At 43.3% G+C, this 21,762-nt stretch overlaps 2 protein-coding genes across 17 annotated transcripts in view; both read right to left on the bottom strand.

Moving 5' to 3' along the window:
- RHOBTB3 (Rho related BTB domain containing 3) overlaps positions 1 to 19,770 on the bottom strand; it is a 42,482-nt gene extending 22,712 nt beyond the window's left edge. For 3 of the 6 annotated variants that reach the window (XM_050986824.1, XM_050986823.1, XM_050986825.1), the window contains exon 1: positions 209 to 248. Coding sequence is in view for 3 of the 6 variants with exons in the window: in XM_050986822.1 (XP_050842779.1) it covers positions 209 to 425; positions 19,632 to 19,645 (231 nt within the window). In the remaining 3 variants the exon portion in view is untranslated. Of the gene's footprint in view, positions 1 to 208; positions 426 to 593; positions 741 to 19,631 lie in introns of those variants that run through there. The other 3 variants (XM_050986822.1, XM_050986820.1, XM_050986821.1) reach the window with 3 other exon arrangements.
- On the bottom strand, positions 402 to 21,561 carry RFESD (Rieske Fe-S domain containing). Of its 11 annotated transcripts, none has more exons than XR_007780429.1 (6): positions 21,065 to 21,352; positions 20,118 to 20,298; positions 19,993 to 20,027; positions 19,632 to 19,811; positions 4,746 to 4,902; positions 2,500 to 3,507 (listed from the first exon to the last, which is right to left on the bottom strand). XR_007780429.1 is itself a non-coding variant. In XM_050986833.1 (5 exons), exons 1-5 carry the CDS (start codon positions 21,140 to 21,142, stop codon positions 417 to 419), a joined length of 483 nt encoding a protein of 160 aa, XP_050842790.1. In that variant the 5' UTR covers positions 21,143 to 21,347; the 3' UTR covers positions 402 to 416. The 11 variants fall into 11 exon arrangements, 9 of the variants coding, with proteins under 9 accessions (XP_050842790.1, XP_050842789.1, XP_050842788.1 ...); XR_007780430.1 differs by having other exon boundaries at positions 4,746 to 4,898; positions 21,065 to 21,350; XM_050986833.1 differs by lacking the exons at positions 2,500 to 3,507; positions 4,746 to 4,902 and adding an exon at positions 402 to 425 and having other exon boundaries at positions 21,065 to 21,347.
- Between the last annotated feature and the right edge of the window lie 201 nt (positions 21,562 to 21,762).

Raw genomic sequence — 21,762 nt, 5'->3', positions numbered from 1 at the left:
TGTTTATAATAACCTTTTTATAGCATCTTTGAGATTTCCCAGCATTTGCCTGGTTACATTTTTAAAGGTTTTTTACTAAATGCAGTAATAAAACTACGAATAAAATCCCACAACAATGAAAACCATTTAAAATTAGGGTATTATTTCATTTTACTAAAAGAGCTCACACTGTTAAGTGTAGTTAAAAAGACTGAGATGGATCTCTTACCCAGACAGGACAGTCGTGTACCACCAGTCTGACATTTCCAAATACGCAGGCTTGATACTCAGTAAAAACTGGGTTTCCAACATGACTGGCAGACAAGCTGCTGTCGATCTGGGAAATGAGAGCACTTCTCCCGAGATAGCTCCAGATCAGGTTGGGCTGCTGATTGTCCTCAGAAAAACCATCTCTTTCATTCCCAAAAGCTACAATATTAACCGACCTAAAATAAAAATAATAAGGATGAAGTTGTGTTAACAAAGATGAAGGGCAGGGATAAGGGGAAAGAAAATAAAATCCCCTTAAATCAAAACTAACATATTAATCCTTCCGAATACTCTTCCCTCCCTAGATTTTAACACCCTCCTGTAATCAACAGCAAAACACATACATGATTTCAAATCCAACAGCAGGGTGGGAGCAAAGCAGAAAAGAAACCTGGAAAGGCTGCTTGCATTGCAAATCCCCAGCGGGTTTGGTTTGTTATTGCTCCGTGTCCAGGCTCAGTCTCGCTGCGGTGACCTCGGGGACTCCTGCCGCATTGCCCCGGCCGTGGCCGGGCTGGGTAACTCGGTGCTGGCTGCTCCGGGCGATGGAGCTGCAGCCGCACGCCGGAGCCGCAGCAGCAGCAGCAGCAGCAGGATCGGCAATAGTCGCAACAACAGGAACAGCGGCAACAGCAGGACGGGGATCTGCAGGATCTGCAGCAGGATGAGGATCTGCAGCAGGATGGGGATCCGCAGCAGGATCGGGATCAGCCGCAGCGGGATGAGCAGCAGCCGCGGCTGCGGTGGCCGCGGTGCCTCGGCGCTGTCGGGGAAAGCGAAGCCGCGTCCGGCCGGGCGGTCCCGGGCACCGCATCCTGACGTCAGCCAGCCCCGGGACGCGATGGGCAGAGCGAGATGACGTCCCGAGGGCAGGTGCACCAGGTGAGCAGGGGCAGGGAAAGGCGCTGGGGCAGAGCCGTGTCCCACCGCGCAGGAACGGGACCAACATCCCCACGCCACGGGCCGGTGCCACCTCTTGTCTGCACCAGGGGAGGGACCTGGCACTGTCACAGTGTAAACTTCCTCCTTTAAAGTGTTAAAACTTTTTTTTTTTTTACTATTTAAATTATATCTATCTTTTCAATAGTAGGCTGATTAGTAATACAATTTCTTAAATGCCACGCGGGCTTTTTAGCGTTCATGTGATGTTTAAAGCACAATTTTCCAAAAGGATGCTCTCGCATTATAGTAAAACAAACACAAATCACAGGATGGTTTAGGTTGCAAGGGACATCTGAAGATCACCTAGCCCAACCCCCAATGCAGGGTCACCTGCAGAGGTTACCCAGGAAATACACCAGATCCATTATAAAAATACCATTAGCTGTCATATACCACTGTGTACACTAAAATTAAAAAAATGGAGTAAAAATGATTTAGGCATACTAGATGGTACACAATACACTGTTTTATGTGAACACATGCTGCTGTTAATCCCACGGGCAAGAACTCATTCAAAACAGGACTTGATACAATTATCAACAGAGTAATGAATAGAGCTTTGCTTGCAACAACCCATACTTTGAGAAAAGCACTATTACACTATTTGCAAATGTAGGAGATTCCATTTGATGTCACTAACAAAGTTTTATACAGATATTGTACTGAACAGCAAGACCATTTTAATAAAACATAAGTATTATTATCTACTAATGAATGCTAATTTATTTTTTTAATTTTTATTATAAATTGTATGCAAACTACTGAAAAAGAAAAAGCCCGAAGTACAAAACAACAGATAATTTCCCGGCCTGTTTGTTTTCATACATTTTATCCCATTCTAGCTTCTGCTTTTCAATCTAGCTTTGCTCTAGAAAACTAAAAGACAAATGACAAGTGGGGGTTGGTTTTTTTTTTCATCTGGGGAAAAAGTTAGAATGCATGTTTCATAAGTAAGTTTTAAAAAGTATCACAGGAAACCACTATTTTATTCCCAGATGATCCTCTGACTGTGATGTATCACTGTTGACATCCAAAACCTCAGTGGTATCTAAACTCTGGGTACATGATGTTGTGAATCAACAGAGCAGTCAACATTTTGCAACCTATGACTATTTTTGTACTTTTTAAAGGTCACTAAAGATCCCTTGGAATTCTTAAATTTGCGCTTTTAGAAATCTACTCATTGAAAACGAGGAAACCTTTGGGAGAAAAGTTCTTAGCATCACAAATGAGGCTGACCTGGTATAGCTAAATGCATAAATAGTTAACATACATAAATAAATATGCACATGCATATATAGACACAAATATGCATACACAGATTTATATAAGCATATGTTTAAAATACATGCATGCAGATTATAAATACAACACAGCCATACATGCAGATATGGACACTCATATAGGCAATTGTAATACCAATAAAACCAGACTGGTAAATAAGGCAGTACTAATGAGGAGTGACCCAATTAATCCAAACTCCAATTAACATAGCTTATTTATTGCTGCAGACCTAGTCCTACCCAGGGGTGACAAGGGTAGGAGTACCAGCTGAGATGGAGGGTCACAGAAAACATTTTTGTTTTCCTCTCAGTTCTTCCTTCAGAAAGGAAGAAGTGAGAGGAAAACAAAATGGGAAAGTTGGGACTGACAGAAGTATCAGCTTTGGCAAAATGTGCAGATGGTGAATGTGAGAGTCATGTCAGCTGATGAACAGCACTTAAAGCTTACATACTAAAATACACTGAAATACACTGTCTTAATAACAGTTTTCCAGCAATCAGATGACTGAAAACAGTGTTTAAAAAGCAAGCAGTAAAATTGGAGAATGCTGTCCGTTTTCCTGTCAAAGTAGGTCCATAACCCCGTTTTTACTCGCCTTGCTCAGGGATTGTGCAATGCATTTCAAACACACAAACAAAACAGGAAACGGAACGAGTTCACTTTGGCAGGATAATAAATACCACGAATAGGGAACTTGTTTGGCACCCCTATCCTAGATGCATTCTACAAGTTACACAGGCACTGCAAGGGAAAGCCTCAAAAGATTGTTTAACTGAGAGGATTACAGAGGATTGCTTGACTGTTCTCTGTTTGGCAGTTGGAAAGTTGAACACCCTCCTGTGATCAGCAAACCTTTCATCCACCAAGCATTTGCCATTGCTGCTGACAAACAAAGACTAAACTGCAGAGAAGGGAGTCTTTGACAAGGTCCAGGAAACAATCGCATATTCGGCCTTGTGTAGTTTGTGCTGGAACTTTTTTTTTCCAAACCATTTCCGTTGTAGCTTTCCGGTGAGTACCTCAGATAAAGCACTGAAAACAAATACACAGTCGTTAGTGACAAAGGGGAATGATATTTGCTAGTGAACGGAGATAAGTGCAGGCAAGTCAAGGAAGAGAATTTTTCCCTAGTGGAAGCTGTAGCCTTATGTCCATTGATCCATGCAGAATTATCTAGCTTGTATTTTCAGGACAGTGAGGAGATTTAATGTACTTGTAGTCAAAGTCATTGCCAAACCTGCTTATTAGCTGAATTTGCACACTGCACAAAGTTGTTGCTGCTGCTGCTGAAGCTGGTATAGTCAGCTTCAGGTGCAAGAGGAAATGTGTTTCTCTAGGACAGGTAAATTTCCAGGTGGTTTACTTTTTTTTTTTCAAAGATAGAATATAATTCCAGATAACACTAATACACTTTGCTGTATAGACCTGTTTCCTGATAATACTGCAAAAAATATCCTGTAATAGTCTTGGCTTTACTGGTGCTTGTCCAGAGTAGACATGGCTGCTGCAGGATCTGCCAGCCAAGACCCCCTGCTCAGACAAAGCACCAGCAAACAAAAAGGAGGTTTTCTGTTGTTGTAGCCATCTGCCACATCCCCACCCACAAAAGCCATCTGTGTGTGTGTGAGAGAAATGCATGGAGGGGCAGTGTTCACGATCAGTAGTGTTTCTCAGCATAACCATGCCAGAAAAATCATGCAGTGTTGTTCAAACTTGGAAGCAATTCTTTAGAATTTCCACACATAAACCACAGAATGGTTTGAGTTGGAAAGGACCTTAAGGACCATCAAGTGACCACAGCCACATCCAGTGAGTGCCTCTCCAGCCCAACGGGTTTCACTGCTTTCTAGAGGTCACACATGGAGGCATCAAGAAAAAAACAGCTCCAGTTCTAAGGCTTTTGTGTCAAACTGGGGAATGGCTATCCTTGGACATATTCAAGTTTCACTGAAGAAGTCCTTGCATAACCTTAGCCCTTTAGACATGCTTGGAGAGGAGGCTGGGTTAGATGGCCTTCAGAGGTCCCTTCCAACCTGAATTATCCCCTGACTGCATAAATCTCCTCCTTCCTGGAGAGTGACACTAAGCCTTGTCCCTCACTTCCTCTTCTTATACCAGCTTTCAACTCCAAAACCAACCTCTCATCCAATCTTGTGGCAACTTATTTTCTTTGCAAAGTTTAATAAGCTTTGCAAAAAGCTTCTCAAAGGCTTTTTGAAAGTGCAAGAGGATTATTATGCCCACACGACCCCTTTTATTGGCATACTTACCACCCTTCCTCCAGAAACCAGTGATGCTGAACTTCACTGGAGCCTCTCCAACAGCTTCCCAAGAGACTGTGTTCATCCCTGGATCTCATTTTCTCACAGACTGTGTTATCTCACCAGGAGTGGTAGCTGCTCCCTCTGCTTTGGCACCCAGGCCTTGCTAAAAGAGTTTTTGAATATATTGGTGGCCTCCTATGGTGCACAGACCCCGGACACAATTTTTTTTTCTTGCCACAGTTTCTTATGACTGTTCTCAAAAATTATATCTAATCTTGCAATTTAATAACATCTATTTTTAGTACTTTTTTTCTAGTTTTAGTGAATCAGATCAAGGAGCACCACTGCTGATGCCATGACAATTTTTTGCCTTTTCTTTTGTATACCTTTTCTGCATTCTCAGTGACCTTAGCATGCATACATGCAATTCCTTAAGTCCGATAGCTTAGATTAGCCCTGGTATTCTGTTAAGCCACAATACCAAAAACTCCTTGCAGTTGGAGGCCAGAAATCCTACACTATCTTGAGAAAACAAGGTCCTCTCTAGAATGCACCCTTTAAACTCGGACTAGGCCCATTTAAAGGGGAATCTTTCAGGATAAGGATATATCATGCTATTCATTCAAATCTCTCATTAGGGCGTCTTTGTTAGATATGCTAATTTACAAGGTCTATAAATTGTACACAAAATCTACTGTGTGTGTGTGCATTTCTGAGTATTCCACCTTGGAGAAGCGTCACACCCTAAAAATCCTTATTCAATACCAAAGTAAAAATCCTTTATCCCTTAACCCCATCTGGCTTCTACTTTTAGGACCAAGGAAAAGGCATCAGAGCAATATTGAAACAAAAATATGAAAGGAGTGCGAAATTATCGGATGAGAGGAGAAGGAGAAAGAAAAATGTATGTCACTTTTAAATTTAAAACTAGATCCATTTTGTGGCAGAACAGAGCTGTGCAAGCAACTAGCAAGCTGTGGAAAGCTGCTAACACTGTGAGAGTGAGATGTGGAAAACAAGAGCCAGGCCTGACTGCTGCAGATGTGCAACACAAGAATTGCCCAACAAGCTTGTTGATTTTGGTAGTGAAAGAAACAAGGTTTGGTGCCACGAGGAGGGGACCCATCTGGTGCCTAAATACCCCAGCCTTCCTCAAAGGTGAAGGGATGAAAGCACAGCATGCTACAGAAGAAGAAACCCCACTCACCCTGGTGAAAATTCCCAACTGCAGATGCAGAGCTGCACCCTGCCGTTCTTAGGTCATAAGTGCATTAGAACAAAGGTCAAAGGATTAAAAAAAAAAAAAGAAAAAAGAAAAAAGAAAGTTCGTATGTTGTTTCTTCTGTTTTAGAAAAGGAAGCCATTGCCACAAGGTGGACACAGACCATTATTTCATGCAGAGGAGCAACACTCCCACCCCAGCCTGCCCTGATCCCCTCCCCAAGGCTTGACGTGGATTTGAGCTGAGGCTGAGCTACAGAGAGAGGTGGGCATGGAGCAAGCACCACAAAGAATGGGAAGGTGACGCCTTATGGGGTCAGCTGTTTGTCTCTGCTCCCACACACACTTAGGATGGTTCTGGCACGCTGGGCCTCAAAAGATGAGTCTGGACTCCAGGTTTTTTTGGTCTTCAGAATTGTTTATTATGTCTTATCTACAAAGTCCTTTCTCTGCTCGACTGGGATCTGACCAGCACAGCAGCCAAAGGCACTCTGACTTTCTCCCAAGGCGGGCACATCTTTTATAACAAAAACTATGTATATTATATTTACTTTTTATCTCCAATACTTATTACTTTCGTCACCAGGTACACTCTCACTCCAGACTAATTCCCAAGTGCTAACACCACAGCAGAAGATGGACGACAAAAAGAAGAAAGAAGAGTCTTGTGACATGCTTTGATTCCTCCATCTTGTCTCCACAACTTTTCTGTACCAAAATTCTAAAATCTGTAATTTACCTTATAACTATGTTTTCTCTTCACCATTTACACTCAAGTGATTCCCACAGGTTCTATCTCTTCATACATCAGTGGCACATCCCTAGATGGATTAAAATCAAGCTATTAAGTGCTTTTGGCAACATTCCAAGGCTTCCGAGCCCCCCAAGGTTTTTTCGGTAGCTCTGGACATTAGGAGTGATGTGCTGAGTTCCTACAGCACATGATCCTCACTAGAGAGCAGGGAAAGATCCCTTCTGGCACTGCCTGGCCACACATACTGACCAAAACCCTTCAACAAATCTCTGCTGCCTGGGTGTCCTCTCCCACAAGGCACTCAGAAAAGTACTACCCTGGCCAGAGATGCTGCTGATATTCGGGGCCAGGGAAGGGATGGCATACACTCAGCATGTTTTCAAAGTTCTGAGCTATTTTAATCCACCTTATGATCCCCAGATAAGCACTTAGGACTGAGTGACCCAGCACGTGAATTTTACTGAGAGAAGTGCCTCAAACTGCTTTAATATGCTTCTGCAGAAGGTCAGCCCTTTGTCTGCCCACACTTTTTTTAGTAATGTATAAGTTTCTAGCTTTTCTTACTAAAATCATGTTTCTACTTTTTCTTACTAAAAACATTCAACATGATTGGAAATGATGTTCATTAGCTATGTTAAGTGAAAATTATCTAATAATGTCAGCAAAACATATGAGCTAATATCCATTTTAATTAGAGAAAATTAATAAGGAAAGTAAAGAACAAAGGTTATACCTAGATATACAAATATCTGCAATAGCCTTTGTGCATATAAAAACAGTTATTCACTTATTGAAGTTGTAAGGTCTCACTGAATCATAAATAAATCTTAATTTTTATACAACTGCACTATTCCAGAATCAAAAGGCATAGGACATTGTTAATTAACTTTCATTATACAGATGTTAAACATCTGCCATTGGATGACCATTTCACATTTAAAAAAAAAACTTAAGAAAACACTTTAATTTACTAAAATTCACAGAGCCATTTCAGAGTTAGTCTTCCAATCAGCAGTTTTCTTTTAAACTTACTTTCCTGATTTCTATTTTCTTGTTGACCTTTCTGTTATGATTTCACTGCTATTTTCTAGTTTTCAGCCTCCTTTTCTGTCTGCATACTTGTAAATACAGCAATTATCAGGGCAGCAAGAAAGGATGAACAGTGTGTGATAACTGAATGTTCTTCATGGATTTGAATGTTGTCCTTACTGCTTTGAGAAATTATTTTAGCTTTGTAGCCTCTTGAATTATCCTGCATCCTCATATTACTTACTCCAGAGTAGCAGCCTCTCCCAGAGGTGTTTTGCTGCTTAGAGCCTTTGCTGCATCATAATTCTCTATGTGGTGTGAGAAACAGCTTTTCATAAGAGGACATAAATAAATCTGTCTTTGGAAACAGATTATTCACATCCAGCTTTTCATCCACCAGCATACACCAGCATCCATTTTTCTCTACAGGGCTGCTTCCAAGGATCTCTTCCCCAGGTCTGTGCTCATGCCTGGGATTGCCCTGACCCAGGTGCAGCACCAGCACATTGTTGAACCTCATGAGGTTGTCATGGGCCCAGAACTCAAGTTTGTCCAGGTGCCTCTGATTGGATCCCATCCTTCTGTTGTGCCAGCTGCACCAACAAGCTTGGTGTCATTTGCAAAAGTGCTAAGAGTCCACTAAATCCCTCTGCCTGTGTCATCAACAAGAACAGTAAAGAGCACCAGCCCAAAGACACAAGGGGAACACCACTTGTTATCAGCTTCCACCTGGACACTGGGCCATGGACCACAACTCTGTCTGCATCCACCCAGCCAATTCCTTATCCATCCAGCAGTCCACCTTCAGTGGCATGTCTCCCTGATCTGAACATGAGGATGCCATGTGGGACCGTGGCATCAAAGGCCTTACAGAAGTTCAGGCAGATGTCACTAGTCAGTCTTCCTTTGTCAGTCCTTGCAGTCACTACATCACAGAAGGCCACGGATTGCTCAGTAGTCCCTTTATCCCGTTAAAAATAGGAATGATGCTTTCATTTTCACTGTCACTGGGGACCTTATCTGGCTGTTGTGACTTTGCAAACATCACAAGGCTGTCCTGGCAACAATATCATCCCTCAGGGCACTGGGATGCCTCTCACCAGGTCCCATGGCTTGTGCCCATTCAGTTCCATAAGATGCTCTTGAACCTGCTCTTGACTGACAATGGGGGTGATTCCAGTTCAGCAACCCCCCCTGCAGCCTCAGGGAATCAAGAGACACAGGATGGCCACTGAAGTGGCCACTGAAGTCTGAGGCAAAGAACTCACTGAGTACCTTGGCCTTCTCCAACTGCTGTAGCCAGTTCTCTTTTCTCCTTTATTGGGGGTACACCATCCTTGGCCTTTCTTCCCAAGTGATGTCCTCAAAGAATCCCTTTTTGATGCTTTTCACACCTGTTTCCAAGCCCTGTTTCATTTTTGCCTTGGCCTTCCTGATCCCATACTTACATATCCAAACAGTATCCCTGTACTCTCCCCAGGTCATCAGTTTCTGCTCCCACTGGCTGTGTCTTACTCTTCCTCCTCAGTTTCAGGAGAAGATCCCTGCTTATCTGTGGTGGTTTCCTGTCCACCTTACTTGGTTCCTTACATGTCAGCTTGGAAAGGTCTTCTGCTCCAAGAAAAGTCTCCTTAAAGGTTTGCCATCTCTGATCATGTCTTCTGTTCCTAAGGACATCCCAGCAGATCTCACCCACTAATTCTTTGTACATCTGAAATTCTTTCCGCTGAAGTTTAGGGTCCTGACCCAGCTCCTCACCTGGAGAGTGTTCTTCAAGGTCAGGAGCTCACCCAGGGCAGGGTCACTACAGCCCAGAAGAGAATAAGTGCTGGCTTTGATGATGGGATGGCTCTTTCTCCCCTTCTCCCTCTGGGTGATGTCCATAGAGCCCTGTGCATGTGCAGAGGGGCACAGGGCCCTCAAGCCACACAGCAGGACTCAGGGTGGAGGGTGAGGGGGCCATGGAGTTCCTTCCACACTCTGCACAGTGCTGCTCTTCACTGGCCCTTGCCAGCAATTTGGGCCAAATTAGAATCATAAAATGTCTTGAGTTGGGAGGGACACATCAGGATCTTGAAGTCAGTTCCTGCACCACAAAGCTTCATGAATCTCACCATGTCCAAACACTTCTTGAACCCTGTCAGGCTTGATGCAATGACCAAGGGAAGCTTGTTCCAGTGCTCAACTAATCCCTGGATAGAAAACTGCTTCCTGATATCCAGCCTAAATCCCCTGACACAGCTCCATGTCATTCTGACTTAGAGCAGCACTTAGAATTGGGAAAGGCAGAGACTGGGCAGCAGAGACTGGGATATACCTGGACTTCTTGACCTGCTGGATCCTCCTGCATTTTTTCTGTCCCCTTCTTCTTCTCTCCTCCTCCTTTCCTAGCCAAAATTCCATCTCATTTTCTCTGGCCTTGAATCTTTTTTTTGTCTCTGGTTTTCATTTTCCTGGAAGGACCCTGCAAACCTGTCCACCCCACAGGCAGGGAGAGCCAGTATTCACTGGTATCAGTTCTTGTTTTTAACCAAAGAGAGTTCAATTTACCTTCTTTTCTCTGAAAGGGTTACCTGTCATTCCACATCTACCAGGGACTCTGCCACATTCTCAGGGTTGTTAGGAAGCAATGCTGGAGGTGCCTAAACCAGGCAGTTCGGGGTTAATGCTTGGCAGAAGGCAGCCTTGAGGTGTGAGTGACCCATTGCCAAATCACTACCTCAGTTCTGCAGAGATGCTGGTTTTCATCATTCACATTTTGCACAGTCCACCCACCCCAAAACAGACTGGATGAAGCTGTGATGATGTACAAGCTAACCAAAAATCCTCTGAAGTTGACAGCTACACTTTCTCTGTTTTTCCAGAGAAAGTTTTGGAATTTGATTAAACACATTCCTAATACATTTGAGAAAAAAACTCCAAATTGGGGTTACAATGTATTATTGCAGTGGCACGAGGAATCCAACAATCCCAAGAGATGGGCTGGTTTTGGGAAGCACAGCAGAAAGTACCTTACTGCCCAAGACACCTTATTCCAGTATTTGTGGAACTAACATACACCTGCCTTTTGGATTCCACCCACGTCTCTCCCACCTTCTTTGACCATGTCTGGAAGAGAGGAGGATGCATCCATCCAGGTTTTGCCTGGGAATCCCACCTGTTCTGCTGTTCTGTTTCCCTCTCCCAAATGCTTGTCTACAAAGCACAAGTGTGTGCAGCAGTGTCTTCTTGGAAGTCCAGAAGATCTGAAGCAAAACCCACCCAGAGCCCTTCCCCTGTTTCCTTCTTGTGTTTGAGGTTTCTGGAATGCCAAGCCTCAGGCTGTGACAGCACTCTCGTTCCTCCTCGTACCTGTTGCTGGCCATGGGGGTCTCCTCAGTTGATGGACAGGACAAGCAGACATCACTTCCCCACATAGTTTTCAACCACAAACTCCACCAGCACCTTTACCTGCACACATCAAAACCTTTTTCTCAGCCCAAAAGCCTGAAAAGTTGTGAAGCAGCCCCCTGCACAAGGCTGTGCATGTGGAGCAGCCCTTCCAGCCCCTTCTCCACCAGCCCTTGTTGGAGAGAGGAGACTGCCAGGGACTTCTGAGCACCCAAACTCTGGTGTGTCAGGAAGATGGCAGCTGGCCCCGCACAGCTGGCTGGGTTGCTGGAGGTCACCCTGGTGGTGGCTGCGTTGTGGCCAGTGCGCTGGACAAGGGCCAGGCAGCCACTTCAGAAGGAGGAGGTTGGCCACAAGCAATGCCTCAGCCACCCAGAGAGAGCAGGAACACAGGGCCAACAAGGCAGAAATCTTCCATGGGCAACTGCCTATTTGAAAGTGGCATGAGACTGGAAAGAGGCAGCAGCTCTGCTGCATTCGCTGATTTACAGGTGCTACAATACTCCTCATCCTAAGGCTTCTAATTTTTCTGTTGGAATCTGGATTATCAAGCTCTGAAAAGGATGAACATCTGAAGGAAGACAGGATCTTGAAGATATCTCATTTACAATTCACCATTTGCTGCCTCCTGGCAGACAGAGCTTTCTTTGCTCAGAAACCTTGCCCAATTTACATATATATGCAGAGCCGTGTACCATAGCTCCCCATAATCCTAAATGAAATAAGCCTGTGACTATGGTGCATTCCCAGGTACCACATGGTGTCATGCCAAGATCCCTTCTCAGCAGTAAGCATCACACATGCCCCGCCCTCAGTAGGATGGGACACAGCTGCAATCAGCTCAGCTGTGCAAGCTGCCAAGCACTGCTGGGCTATAAAAGATCTTACAAGGACTGAAAGAAGCTTGTTTTGGCAACTTAAATCCTCCCCTTTGAAATAAAGGCCTGAATTCTGCTGGTTGTTGGGCAGCTTCCCCTCCATTGTTCCATTTCCCTGGATGCAAGGAAATTTGTAGATGGGTGATACGTGAAAGATCTTGAGAGCAATTTTTGTTAGCAGTATTCACTCGTAACTAATGTTTATATTACTCCTGCGGTACAGAGGTGACATTGCAGGGCATGTCATCCAGCTGTTTAAAACTAAACACCAGGAGACCAGGAGTCTGTCTGTGTGAAGTTGCTTTTTTTTTTTTTTTAATTTTTAATTTCAGCTGGAACAACTCTGTCTAAATAAACTGATATTCTTCCCACCTGCAACTCTTGTAGAAAGGGACTTGGAGGAGTGTGACAGTGACAAAAGATATTCCTTCCTCCTTTCCCCCACCGTCTCTGATGGGCAATGTGGTTTGTCCTAAGACTGGAACAGCAGGAGGGAATTGCAGGAGGGGCTGCCTGTGCACTCTCATAATTAAGGCATTCCAGAGATGGGGGAGTAGAGATGTTTGGTTTTGGTGCACATCTGCCTGCAAAAGTGCATAAAATGCTGTTGGAGACTGGGACAACTGCACTCCTGAAGTTGCAGGCAGCTTCTGAACGGAGCACACACAAAGCCCCACACCCCCTACAGGAATGCCTGCAGGGTACATTAACTGAAAGTCTGGGGAACACTCACTTCTGGACAGAACAGAGATAAAATCCCATAAAGTGTCTCTATAGGTGCTTTGTTCCTTTGTTATTGTGCATTCCACAAGGCCAAAGACTGTAAACCTGCGTTTCCAGCTGAACCTGCTGATACAAGAACCCTTTAGACACAGGCTGACAAGCAAATCTGAGACTTAGTGGACCGAGCCACGCCTGCTCTGAGGCGAGTTCTGCAGAGCCAGGGACAGGGAGGGTTCGGGAGATCTCTGGCAAGCTGCCTTCTACATGTAAGGAGAGGGTAAATATATCACAGCTGTGGAAACAGGAGAGCTTGTCACCGCTGTGGGAGAGCAAAACTGCTGCCCTGGGCAAGGGGCAGCCACCATGTGCTTCACTGTTTATCTGTCATCTTGGGAAGGGAACTGAGAACAGCTCTGGTTTTGTCCCATTTGAACTTCAAAGGACAAGAAGTCAAGATTTATTTTCTTTAGCCTAAGGGAAATTTTGGGTTCCTTCTTGTTTCAGTTTTGCAGTAGGGAGGTGTGGGGAGAGTGTTTGGGTAAATGCCAAAACCACATTTAGTATTTTTATTGTTTCAGTTAAAGTATTTGCATTTTTTTTTTTTAATAGAAGACTAATACTCTATACCAAAACTAGGAAACATTTATTTCTGCTTCAGTTTCGCAGCCATCAGCTATTAAAAAACAATGGGAAAAGTAACCAGAGTATCACATCACATAAAGTCATAAAATCACGGAATGGTTTGGGTTGCAAAGGGACATTTAAAGAGTGTCTAGTTCCAACACCCCTGCCATGGGTGGGGATGTCACCCACTAGACCTGCTCATACAAAGCCCCATCAATGCTGGCCTTGAACATTTCCAGGGATGAGAGAGCCACAGCTTCTCTGGGCAACCTGTGTCTGGGCCTTGGCCTCTCACAGGGAAGAATTTCTTCCCAATGCCAAATCTAAACCTGCCCCCTGTCAGTTTAAAGCGATTCCTCCTTGTCCTGTCACTCCAGGCCCTTGTCAAAAGTCTCTCTCCAGCTCTCTTCGAGTACCTTTACAGACTGGAAGGGACTCTTAAGATCTCCCCAGAACCTTCTCCAGGCTGAACCACCCCAGCTCTCTCAGCCTGTCTCCATAGCAGAGGGGTTCCAGCCTCAGATCATCTTCATGGCCTTCTCTGGACTTGCTTCAACAGGTCCACATCCCTCTGCAGTGGGACCCCAGAGCTGGATGCAGTGCTGCAGGTAGGGTCTCACCTGAGTGCAGGTGTGAAATCACCTCCCTCAACCTGCTGCCCACACTGCTTTTTCTGCTTCAGGACATTTTTGGCTTTCTGGGCTGTTTGAGCTCATTGCCAGCTCATCTTGAGCTTATCTCCCAACACCCCAAGTCCATCTCCTGACAGCTTCCATTCTCTGCCCTGCCTGTATTTGCCCGGCATTGCCCTGATCCAGGTGCAGGACCTTGCATATCCATTCAGTTTATGTCCAAAACTCCATTCTGCTTAGCACACGAAAACTGGTAATGAAAATTGGTGTGAACACCTGCACCTCCAAACTTAATCTTACCTTCAGGTATTATTTCAGTGCTGAGACTCGTGAAAAATACCATGAGCACTGCAAGGTGACACAGCCTCCAGGGAAGTGCTGCTGATGCTGAGCATCCTTGGCTTTTCAAATGATGGCATGTTGGTCTCCTGGGTGCTGAGCCAGTGCCATGCCAGGAATACTCAAGGCCTTATAATGAATGTAAGGGGGGGGCATCACTTCACTGTTCAACTGTGCTTTCCTGGGCCAAAACAAAGCTACACAAGTGTTCAGTTTTTTCTGGAGCAATCTGTTCCAAATAAACATGTAAATAAACATGTAATTTCTTTTTTTTTTTTTTTGGTGGGGGGGATAGAGGGGTGGGAGTGACATGTTCAGCACACACTGTAATTAAAAAAAGTAGTTTTCCCTTGAATGTGAATCTTAGATGTTAATTGAAATCATGGAAGGACATATGTGTGCAGAAGTGAAACTTCTCATTAAGCAACTGTCATATATACATCAAAAAATCAGAAAGCCTTCAGGCACAGCTGACCTACCTTAGTAGGGGTAAAAACTTCACCACTTTTTCCACTGTAGTGACTGTCTTAATAAAGAGGGATCACCTTTACAGGTAATCTCTGCATTATCTGTATCCTTAGCCAACCACAGCTGCAGCAAAAATTAATTGTAATTTGAACAGTTAAATTAATTAATAATTAATTTAATGACTATTTGTTGGTTGATTTGCTTGTTAGTTTTAAAAAGATAACACTTATTTTACTTTCAGGTAGAATAATTATTTCTGGAGTTGTCTTCATAAGTCTTGGATTTCTAACTACTGTTGTTGGCAATGATAAACCATACTTCTCTGACATCTTTCAGGAGAACAATTCCACTGTTCAGGTACTGCTTGTTGGGGAACTCTCTTCGTCTCATGGAGGAAGAGTCACAAAGGGGCTAATTAGGAGATCTACACTGGTTTTCCAGTTTTTCTTACTGACAGGCAAAACTGTTACGTTCATTTTTAGTCTGCTTCAGTACTTCATAGATGGCAGAGGCTCAAAACTGTGCTCAACTCTTCATTCAGCTAAAAAATCCATTAATGAAATCCATGGCTTTGCATGAATAAATGCCACATTAAAAACAGCATTTGCAGAACAGAGTTTGAAGAGCTGACCCAATTTGCCACCCCCCCCCAGAAGCCTCAGTGACTCCTGCCCCTCTCAGCATGGTTCCTGCTCTCCTGCTGATGGAGCTGCCTGAATTTGCTGGCCCAGCAGAAAACCATGACCCCCGACACCTCCGGTGCAGCTCTGGCCAGGTCTGCAGTGGCAGCAGCTCTCACAGGGCTCTGCCAGCCAAGGGCAGCCTCCCCACACTCACACAGAGACTGAAGGGCCTCTCCACTGATATTATTTCCATTCCCCATCCCCTGCCTCCCCCAGGAACCTCGAAAAGAAGTTGCCAAGCCGGTGGGGCAGGGTGATGGGGGTCGTGAATGCTGACTCTCACAGTCCGTGTTTGTGAACCAGCAAGGGAACCAGATCTTCTGATCATTTCAGGAACCCGAGATGCAAAATTCAAAACTGGACTTCATTCCAATATTAAATATAAAATTAGGAATTGCACAAAGCTATTGAAAAGGGCTTCAGTGGTGAAAGATTGTTTTTAAAATTGCTTTCCTACAGAATGAACATTTTTCTCTCTCTGTGTTCTGCCATCCTGCAAACTGTTCTCCCCCAGGTTACGTGCCCCATAATGAACTTCTCAGTCCCAACTTGATGGCACGTTTTACATTTCAGGGGTCCTTAATTTAATGTGCAGCCAGGGGAGCACTGCAAAACAAGGCACTACAAATAGAAGGAAAAGGGCAGCATCCAGCTTTACAGTCAACACTGTCTAATCAGAGTTTGCAGTGCAGGTACATCAGGTCCAGGCTCAGGCTGCACTTCACACTGCTACACAGTTTTCCCCTGTCTTTCTAGAAAAGATGATTCCATTTTAGCATAACATAACTTATTCATTGTCTTCAAGCTGCTTGCTTATTATAAAGACTGAATGCCTTGCGGTATCATCACAAAAATTTTCCTTCCAAAGCACAGAAGGTATTTCTCTGCTCCCTGCCTGGCTGATCTGTGATGAAAAACAGATGGTATTTGTTCATTTGTCAAATTAAATAAACTTCCCTTCCCAAAAACAAACAAAACACTCTTCTGGAATGGCTTGGTTGATTGCTGTCATTAACACACCTCTCTAGGAAGCAGTAATTATCCAGCCACTGACTCACTGACCTCCTGCCCACAGCTACTGATTCCTTCTGCCTCTTCATTGCACCTTAAATGCCACTTCAGCATCATTGCCTTGACTTAACCACCCCTCGTCTCCCTCCCTGTGCTTTCCCCGTCTTCATGCTCTCCTAGCCCTGTGACGAGGAACCTAGAAAGGGCTAGGAAAATAAGAGACTCAGAATGTTCAACTATAGGACATCAAATATTTAAATTATTTTCAAATTAGGTGCACAGTCTAACACTTCAAACCTCAGAACAGTGCATGCATTTTTTTTTAAAGGTTGTGACCTCAATATGTTGAAAGAGAAACTTTGTTCTTTGCTGTCAAAAGTTAAAAAAAGGAGAAAAGAAAAAGAAAAGAAAGAGAAAAGAAAAAGAAAAGAAAGAGAAAAGAAAGAAAAAATAAGAAAAAAGAAAAAAAATGAAATAGTAAAAAGGGAAAAGTGAAAAGGTGAAAGGGTAAAATAAATAAAAAACCAACTGCCCACCAAACTTCCCTGCTCTGTTCACTGCTGCCTAAGTTAATAATTTTCTGTTTCTTCTGTGATCATCAACAGGAAAAACGAGGGGAATGAAATCTAATGGGCAAACTTCCTGGGAAAGAACACTTAAGGAAAAAAAGAGGCAAAATAATCATAAACTCTTGCAGATAGCTATTATGCATGAGAAGTACTGAAGAAAAAGGATTTATATATGCCTGGACATGCAGTTGTATTTATTCAATATGATTAGGCATAAGCCTATGATTAAACACTTTTCTGAATTTTAGCCAGTAAATGAAATTCTGCAGAATCCTGAGCACTCTTCCACTAGTATAAACATGTCCATGAAGCTTTCAGATAAAACTTCCTATTTCCATCATTCTTCTAAACATCATACAGATGATAGCATATTGTTTGGAGTCAGTGCTTTCTTAAACTGAACTGCATCTTTATTAATTTAAAGAGTGAATTTCTAGTAATGCGCTACTTCCAGAAAAGTCAATAAAAATATTATCTCAGCAATCACATGAGTTAATGCAGGTGTATCTGAGGTTCTTGCAACACTCTCCTTTTACGTGATCCATGTCTTTTACTAGGACACAATGTCTGTGGTCAAGTTTAATCTCAGGTACAGGTAGCTGGGTGAGGAGGGAGGGAGGGGCAGCAATTCTCCATCTCCCTGACACCACCTAAGCCCCTTGGGGCACCTGCTGGGGTAGATGGCAGGAAGGTACCTGCTCCACCTTCCTGCCATCTACCTGGTGGTTTCCAGAGGAAAAGTTGATATATTCTTTAAAAACAAACAATATTAAAAAAACACAGTAATAAAAAAAACCCCAACAAATCACAGAACTGGTCAGTACAGAACAGCATTTTCTAGGAGATAATCAAGACATGATTCACCTGAGAGAAGGCAGGCATTTGCCTGATCACTGGCACTGGCTGGCTGAGTGGTCAGGGAGAGAAGGAGGAGGGGGAGGAAGAGGCAGATGGCAAGAAAAGCATTTCTGTGCTGTAGTTCTTATAAAATGCAGAACTGGGGCAGGTCAGCTCAACAGCATTTTCAAGGTAACACTTTTCCCTGTCAACTACGCAAACCATGTCAAGGAGGCATGACCAGAGGTGGTTTCCTCTCAATTTAGCTGTAGTGAAATTAATTGATTGTGTACTTTGCTTTATTCGTTGTGATCAATGCAGTACAAATTTTCCTTTGACTCTTTCCTTCTGCCTCACTACTTCTAAACACATTTGTATCAACAGGAGTGTTGACACAAGCCTAGTTACCCGTGACATACATTGAAAGCAAGACAGAGTGCTGCAAACACAAGAGGAACTTAGAGATGAAGGGCAGGCACTTCAAACTGAACCTGCCTGTGAATGAACTTTGCAAAAAAACAACAAATCACACAAAAAACCCCACACTGAAGAATTGCAGCCATGCAGGGTGGCGTATTTAAAAGGAGTGTTGATGTGGCATTTGGGGAGAGGGTTTAGTGGTGGGCTTGGCAGTACTGATTTAATGGTTGGATTTGATGGTCTTAGAGGTGTTTTCCAACCTCAGTGGTTCTGTGGTGCTCTGTGTTCTGTCTCTGCACTCCACAGGCTGAACAGTGGAACCCACCACATCCTGGAGTGCAGCGGAGCTCAGAGAGAAACTTCCTTGGAAGGGGTTTTTGGGGCAGATCTGATATTAGACAGCAAACACACAGAGAAAAACACAGGTTTTGCCTCTACACAGAAAGCACTTTTTCTTTTCCAAATGAATGTAGAAAAATGTGGTTACAATAAAGAAAAACAAGCAAACAAGGGCCACTAATTCACAAATCACACCAAACAGCTCCCTCTTTAACCAACAGAACCAGGAAGAACAAGCTGCACATAATAAATCCTTGCTGCTTTATTCGATGAACTAACAAGAGGAATTCAGTGAGAAGAAGGAAAAGAAATACATCTATAGACTCAAGGTAGTAATGCACAAATAGGCATAAAAGAGTGCACTAAAGTATTCTGAAATTCTGTGCTTCCGTTTGTGGCATGTAATGAATAGCTAGAGATCACACACGTATCTCAAAAGTTAAAAATTTCCATGTCATTTTTACCATAGGCATAGAAGTATAAACTGTTAAGTATATAAAGATAACCTTTGCACCTGACTACCTACTTTTAATTATGTATTATGTTTTATAAGCCGTAGTATACTATATCCCCTCTTAAAAATTAAAATAGTTCTAGCAAGATATCAAATATTGTGAGGAACTCTGCTGTAATTAAGTCTTTTCTGAAATGCAAGTGCAAAAAAAATCCTCAGCACAAAATCAGTCACATTTCTGACAATGCAGGACTTCTTATCCTCCTCATATCTATGTATTTCAGTGCTTTAACATAACAATATTAGAATTTAATTTGGAGACAATCTTCATGGCACAGTACATTTTTATTTCCCAACATAAATTCTTCATTTGTGCATTCCCCAGGATTCTGCTGTCTGCCCATGACCTACTCTGTGGCTTCTAAGTGGCTTGGTTTTGCAATAGCTAATTCACCACCATTTTTGTATATTTCAGCATAATAATCAGAGTCAAAGCTCACAGAAAAATCTGGAGGACTCACATAAACATTCCCATTGTCGATTGTGATCTTGTGAATCCTTTGTTTGACTCCTTTTGATTGCCACTTTGGTGTTGGTGATGGCTCCTGAGGATTTATTCCTTCGTACAGTCCTTCTCCTGTTTCCAAGGTAATTTTAAACTTATGCCAAGGACAAACAATACAGGCTTGTCCATCAATATCCTGCAGGAAGAAGAAGAAAAGGTAGCAAGTCATGTCCTAGGACAAAAGGTATGTTTGGTTGTAGGGCTGTCTGAGGTTATAAGTTTCTCTATATAATGTTCAGATAAAAGCATTACAAAAAATCCATTAGAGTTTTCACATGACTCTATGCCTCTGCATTATTTTTATTTTCTTTACATACCTCTATTTCTCCACGACATAAAGGGCCTCCTTCATCTGAAACATGGCAGAATACCATATTAATTTATGCAGCAGATTTTATGCTTAACTCTAACAACACTGAAATCACACAGGCAAATATCTTACGGTAGCAGCGAGAATCCAGAGCATGAAATTTCCCTTCATGGTAGAAAACAACAATTTCCCTGCCATCGATTTTGGCTGTTATTCTTTGGGACTTCTTTATGTCATCTTCTTTGCCAATGAATACAAGACCATCTGGCCTCATTTCAGCTCCTGCTGTGCTTGAGCTGTGTGAATCCACATCCTTAAAACACACGGACAAATAAATTAAAAGGTCACTTACAAAGCAATTCACATTTGGATTTCATGTGAGGAGAGGGAGACAAGGTTTCAGAGAAGGACTATCAACATCAAGAGGTAGGAAAGCACAAGAGCTTGGTGACAATGTTCAGTTAGTGTCTTCACTAACAGAACTGACTGGACAAGGAAAGCCAGCTGCTGGAAACCAGATACCTGAGGTTCAGGCAAGATAAACTCTCAATCACTATTCATTTACTCTGCACCTAAACCACTTTCACCCCTCAAAACCCACATGCAAACAAATATAAAGATGGCAAATGTAAAATACTATACAGTTCAGGTATGCAACAGGTAACATTTATATGTAAATCCAAAAATTTTACATGGTATTATGGCTAGGAATATAAAGTGATTAAAGTTAATAAAATATTATTCTGCAAAGGAAAGAAAACATTTTTTGTTGAGAAGCTGTATTCAGCCTGACATTTCTACCAAATTTTCCTGTCTTTCCTTCCCTCCTCTTACATATTCTAAACATATAACAAACTCTCCCTCTTACAAGAGAGAATACAAGCAGTTTTATGAAAGCAACCTTCCCTTCAAATTTACTTACAATTAGCTACTGTGTTCCAGTTCTTCCCAAATTCCCAATACAACCCTGCTTCGTAAGAAAAATAAAGCTAAACCAGGTCTTTATAAGCACAGAAAGGTGAACCATGGATGGGGGGAGGGGGGGGCTGTCTCTCTGGCTGCCAGGGGCTGCACTGTACCTTTAGTCCATACCAGATTGCAATGGAGATGAGAAAGCAGATGAAGAAATGAAGGGTGAGGATGATGAGGTCCAGCATCTCCTCCCTTCACGGTCTGTCACCACTGCCCTGCCTTGTCCCCATATGTCACAAGGTGCTGCTCAGCACCTCTTTAAGTGCAAGCTGGAGGCAATGGGGCCAGGCCCTGCAGCACCCTGGGACGGGAATTTAGGGGTTCAGTGCATCAGAAACTGGCTCTGCCAGGGCTGATAAGAGCCAGGGACACGCTGGGGCTGGCCTGATAAGGGAAGAGCAGAGTTTCCAGTTCCCCCTGCTGCTGTCCTCACCGTGAGCCCGGTGCTGCTGCCTGCTCCCAGAGCCCTGCTCAGAGCCACACGTGGCTTGTCCTCAGGATCAGCAAATGCAGGTTTCCTCTTAGACTGCCGTGCTGGGAGACTGGTTTAAGTGCCAGTGTGGCTTTTCCAAGAGCAGCTGTTAACTGATCAGCACATGATTGACTGCTCAGACCAACTCCCTGCTTTCCAGTTCAAGGAACTGCCAGGAACCACCCAGTCTTACCCAGAAAGTGAAACGTCACTGCCAGGCTCACAGGATGATCCAGTGAGACATTCTCACTTAGTTTTTTTAGGCGATAAGCAAGCTAACCACAGGAACCAGAGTAGGAAATCCCCAATTTTTGCTATCACCTTTTGTCTGAC

The sequence above is a fragment of the Serinus canaria genome, chromosome Z, assembly GCF_022539315.1.
Source record: "Serinus canaria isolate serCan28SL12 chromosome Z, serCan2020, whole genome shotgun sequence".
In the NCBI taxonomy this organism is placed as follows: Eukaryota; Metazoa; Chordata; class Aves; order Passeriformes; family Fringillidae; genus Serinus; species Serinus canaria.
The sequence above is the reverse complement of the archived record's forward strand: the minus strand, read 5'-3'. Positions and strand labels throughout refer to the sequence as shown.

What these genes read in the sequence shown, in the direction of transcription:
- RFESD (XM_050986826.1), bottom strand. Translation starts at nt 21,142, where the DNA reads ATGCTGGACCTCATCATCCTCACCCTTCATTTCTTCATCTGCTTTCTC. An exon ending in CAATCTGGTATGGACTAAAG is followed by an intron (nt 20,299 to 21,064) that starts GTACAGTGCAGC and finishes GTGTGTTTTAAG; the next exon opens with GATGTGGATTCACACAGCTC. An exon ending in TATGTCGTGGAGAAATAGAG is followed by an intron (nt 19,812 to 19,992) that starts GTATGTAAAGAA and finishes TTCTTCCTGCAG; the next exon opens with GATATTGATGGACAAGCCTG.